The following is a 4566-nucleotide window of genomic DNA, read 5'->3' as shown; positions in this document are numbered from 1 at the left end:
ATTCTTTTTGTGAAATTTGCTTTATTGAAATTTTTGATTGATTCTTTTTATTTCATAAATTTGTTAATTCTTTCATGGATCCAGGTGGCATGACTGTCACGTCATGAAAAACTTTGGCTAAGGGCTAGGTGATAGGAACATGCCATCATAAAGAAAATGTCTTTGAGCCAGGGTGATGGGAATAACTTAAATGCACACAGACCTTGGAGGTGTATTAGAATCAGTGGCCATTTAGGAAGGAGACCATGGAAAGTGACAGACCACCTAAAAAGGGTTATGCAGAAAAAGACATTGCTACGAGGAAGCAAGGAAATTGAATACCACACATTAGTGTTTATGTGGTCTGGGCCTACAAGCCACATACCCGGGAGAGTCATCACTCAAGTAATCTTATTGCCCGTAATTTGGTCCATGTGGAAGCGGTGAGGCCTTGCTTCCTTTTTGATAGACAAGATACAGAAGTATTATTTTGACTAATTAATTGACTTTTAGAAAAAATAAGAAAAAATATTAGAGAAATTCATAGCCATTTTTCTGTTATTTTTTTTCTAACATTATTTTCAAATTTTCCTAGGATTTTTTTCCTTTTCTACTGCCATTTGTTCCATTTGTGTGTGTGTGTGTGTGTGTGTGTGTGTGTGTGTGTGTGTGTGTGTGTGTGTGTGTGTGTGTGTGTGTGTGTGTGTGTGTGTGTGTGTGTGTGTGTGCATGTGCATGCATGCCCGTGTGTGCATGTGTGCGTGCATCCTTGTGTGTGTTTGCATGTGCATGTGTGTGTGCTCTCGTGTGCGTATGTGTGTGTTTCAAGTCATGAAATACGTATTTTACTTTTATTTTTCTTTGCAGTTTTATAGAAATGTCATTTAAAGATTGATATAAAATTTTTAAAAATGACTCTTCAAAGAACCAAATAAAGCAAGATCATATAGAAACTTGCATATTTAGTCAGTTGACAAATGCATACTAGTGACTTGTACATAGCATCAAGAGTTTCAAGAAATTGCATCGGAAATCTCTACTCCCATCTCATATTGGGTGAAGCTGTACATGCTCATGCGTACATGTGATAAGCCAGACCAAAGGCAAGTAAGAGTAAATGAGGTTGTTGAATAGGCTAATTACCTGACAATTCCTTACCTTATTTACCAGTATACATTTCATTGTGAGGTTTAGAGAGAGGAAAATCTTTTAATGATTATTTCAAATGCAAACAAGTAAAATTGTTTACTTTTATGCAATTAAGATATAATCAAAGAATAGCCAATCTATTTCATGTTTTCCCAGTAAATAGTAATTTTATAAGTCCTTTTCATTTTTACTTTTAAGAAATAAATGGTTTTAAGAAACAATTGCTTTACATTTCGAAATTTAAACTCGCCATTCCTCATGCATTTTTGTCAAATCCTAAACATTCATACATCATGGTGAGATCATCAACCTCAAGTGTGATTTATTTATTTACTTATCTATTTTTTATTGACAGCTGAAGAGTTGCATGTTATTTTTTTCCCCTTTTACCTGTGTATTTCATTGTGAATCAGTTTTGGAAAAATCTTTACTTTTGAGGTATTAATTTCATAGGAATTGGTCCTTAAATTATTTTGTGTGACCTAGCATTGGCACAAGAAATTCTGTGTGTATACAGAATCAGAAATAACCTTAACTAAATGTGAACAAATGTATTAATGATATGAAGGAAATTTGGGCAAATGTGCTTGCGTGTGTGTGTGTGTGTTTTCCTGTTTGCCTGCTGGCCTGCCTGCCTGCCTGCCTGCCTCCTAGCAATGTGCGTGTGTACATGTTTGCCTGCCTGCCAGTCTGCTTGACTGGTTGGCTACCTACCTTCCTTCTAGCTATATGTGTTTGCATGTTTGCTTGCCTTCCAGTATGCATGCCTGGCTGGCTGGCTACCTGCCTGCTAGCTGTTGTGTATGTTTGTGTCGGTTTGGATGAGTGGGTTGGGGGGTGCGTGCGTGCGTGCGTGTGCGAGTGTGTGCGCATGGAGATGGGTGAGTGGGCAGGCATGCATATATGCATGCATGACATATGCAAATACATATTCACATTCAACACCCTATTCTGATATATCATCTGTCTCTTTCAGATTGTATTTGTTATTGAAAAGCCGGAAGAACATTACCATATTCCTCTTCTCTTAAGTCCGTATGGATACTCTACCTACAGAGGCAGCTAAATGCTATTTTTCCTGATTCACACCCAATAGGACACCTAAAGATTACTGCAGAGATTACCTGAGTCATGCTGGATGGTTGAATATTGTGGTTCTAAAACAGTATCAGTTATTTTGTCTCATTTATTTTGTCTTATTTTGTTAATCTATTTTGAGCATTTATTTACTGATATAACTAATAAAATTCCCTATCTTTAATTAAAATACATTTAGGGCAAGTTCTACATTTTAATGCAAAATACTAGCTCAAGGAAAGAAGATTTTGTTAATATGATATTTTAATACATTATTGTTTTTCTCTAAAGAAAGGTAAATACTATATTATTTCATACACTTATGGTTATGTAGAAACTATCAAGGGAATATTACTTTTATTAGCAGAATATGGAAGAGATCAGTTAAGTGGAGAAATGAGAATGTTTTGAAGTGGTGGAGAATTAATTTCCTTACTATTATAGATGGTACTAAAGACCGCTGTAGTTCAGAATAAGTTCATGTTGAACACTGTAGAATAGATGTATGATAAGGACTAATATATGGTATGACCTGGCAGATGATAGATGTAATCCAAAATGATTTCACGTTGATATGACTTAAACTACCTGTAGAACAGGTAGTTTAAGTCCTAATTTATGATATGTCTTGGCTTATGATATTTTGATATCAGTCACTAAAGCCTATGAATGCACTACTACAGTCAGGTAGGAGCTTTATACATTGCATCTTATGTGTAAATGTTGATTTTTATTCTATGACCTTGGTAATGCAAAACTTATGGCATATAAGATATATATATAAGAATGTTGTTTTGCCTGTCATGAGTTGGTGCTAGAAAAAAGTGCTGGCATGCCGTGGTTTGTTTTTCAAGTAATACAACTTTAATTTATAAGAAAAAGAAAAGTAAGACCTATTTTATGTTCGTACGATTGATCCGTGATATCACTATTACAGTCCATTATGAACTTGCAAGGATAACATGTGCTTCTGCCCTTAAGACATTTATATTTGTAAAAAGTGTTTATTCAAAGGATACATGGAAAGAGAATTCTTACATTCGAATCCAAGGACTAAGTTCTGTATTTCCTATGTTATAATTTTCTCATTACAATAATTTTGATGAACAAATTTTCTGCAGACTACGTTATTCATGCTAATCAAGGAAGATGGATTCAGTAAAATCTGAGGTAAAAAAGTGATGAAGTAACAGAGGTTATTATTGACTATGACTTTTTAAGTTATATACTACAGTAACTGTCACAATAGATGCTCATAAGGCATACCATTTTGTAATTTTGTCTCAAATTAATTTGTCAGGATAAGTGTAATGATGGTGAAAGAATTTGTCAGGTTTAGGATAATGATGGTGAAAGAATTTGTCAGGTTTAGGGTAATGATGGTGAAAGAATGATTGTGATTGTTTTCATACACACTCATTTGCCAAATCTGATGTTTTGTTGATCAAAGACAACGTAAGGTTAAATTTTTCAAGCTTTTGTTCATCAGTAAAATCTTTTCTCTCATTCATTATCATTATCTGTGGTGTTCTACTATGCCAGAATGATTCTGTGATACTTTGCAAACAGTGCAGTTGTTAATAATGATAAAGTCTATTATATTACCAGTAGATAGAACAAATAAATCAAAAGTCAGATGTTGTAAATCGTAAATATTTTGAACCAATTTTTTGTTTTTTGGTTCATACATCAGCTGACCTGTTTTATGACTAATCTTTTACTTAAAAATCATTTCATATTAATGATGGGATACTTAGAATATTAACTAATACACTAATACCCAAATAAATTTCTAATGATTCAAAATATTGTATATTCTTTTCCCCATTCTTTTATCAGGTGCAAGTTGGGTATTGAATCTCTTGCATTTTGATTTTTATTCTTACAAAGAATTTTCAAGTCCTTTTTTTATTGTTAATTACCTTTTTACCAAATAAATTCAAAGAACATTTCACTTGTTCTATCAGCTTGAAAAAGTAAAAAGGAAACCCACAATAAGGTGGTTTATTGAAGAGACCAGTTTCACTATTATCTCACACAAGGCATTGACAGGAATTTAAAATATTTTTTATGATTTAAGAGCTATTTATATGTACTATATATGTGATATAATTTTTTGATAATTTCCTGTGTCATGAGTTTATCATCAACCATACTGTCAGACAAATGGATGTAAAGCAGATACATCTGACCTTTTATTTTAGTTTCTTTCAAAGGCCACACACTTAGGTCGTCTGTTGTAGATGTGAAAGTTCTAATTAGGGAAAAACTATCGAACACCTCATTTGTTCTGAAAAGAGTTGACACAATGTTAAATATGCTCCTTTGTCTGTAAATAAAGACAAGTTCATTTCTTTTTTA

The 4566-nt window shown here is 33.4% G+C and overlaps 1 protein-coding gene across 1 annotated transcript in view; it reads left to right on the top strand.

The window, feature by feature from the left end:
* Nucleotides 1-4011, top strand: part of LOC125025946 (5-hydroxyisourate hydrolase-like) — an 11098-nt gene extending 7087 nt beyond the window's left edge. The window contains exon 4 of the mRNA XM_047614302.1: nt 2105-4011. Coding sequence (XP_047470258.1) covers nt 2105-2194 — 90 coding nt within the window. The 3' untranslated portion in view covers nt 2195-4011. The remainder of the gene's footprint in view (nt 1-2104) is intronic.
* Nucleotides 4012-4566: the final 555 nt, after the last annotated feature.

The sequence above is a fragment of the Penaeus chinensis genome, chromosome 5 (genome assembly GCF_019202785.1).
Source record: "Penaeus chinensis breed Huanghai No. 1 chromosome 5, ASM1920278v2, whole genome shotgun sequence".
Lineage (NCBI taxonomy): Eukaryota > Metazoa > Arthropoda > Malacostraca > Decapoda > Penaeidae > Penaeus > Penaeus chinensis.
The sequence above is the reverse complement of the archived record's forward strand: the minus strand, read 5'-3'. Positions and strand labels throughout refer to the sequence as shown.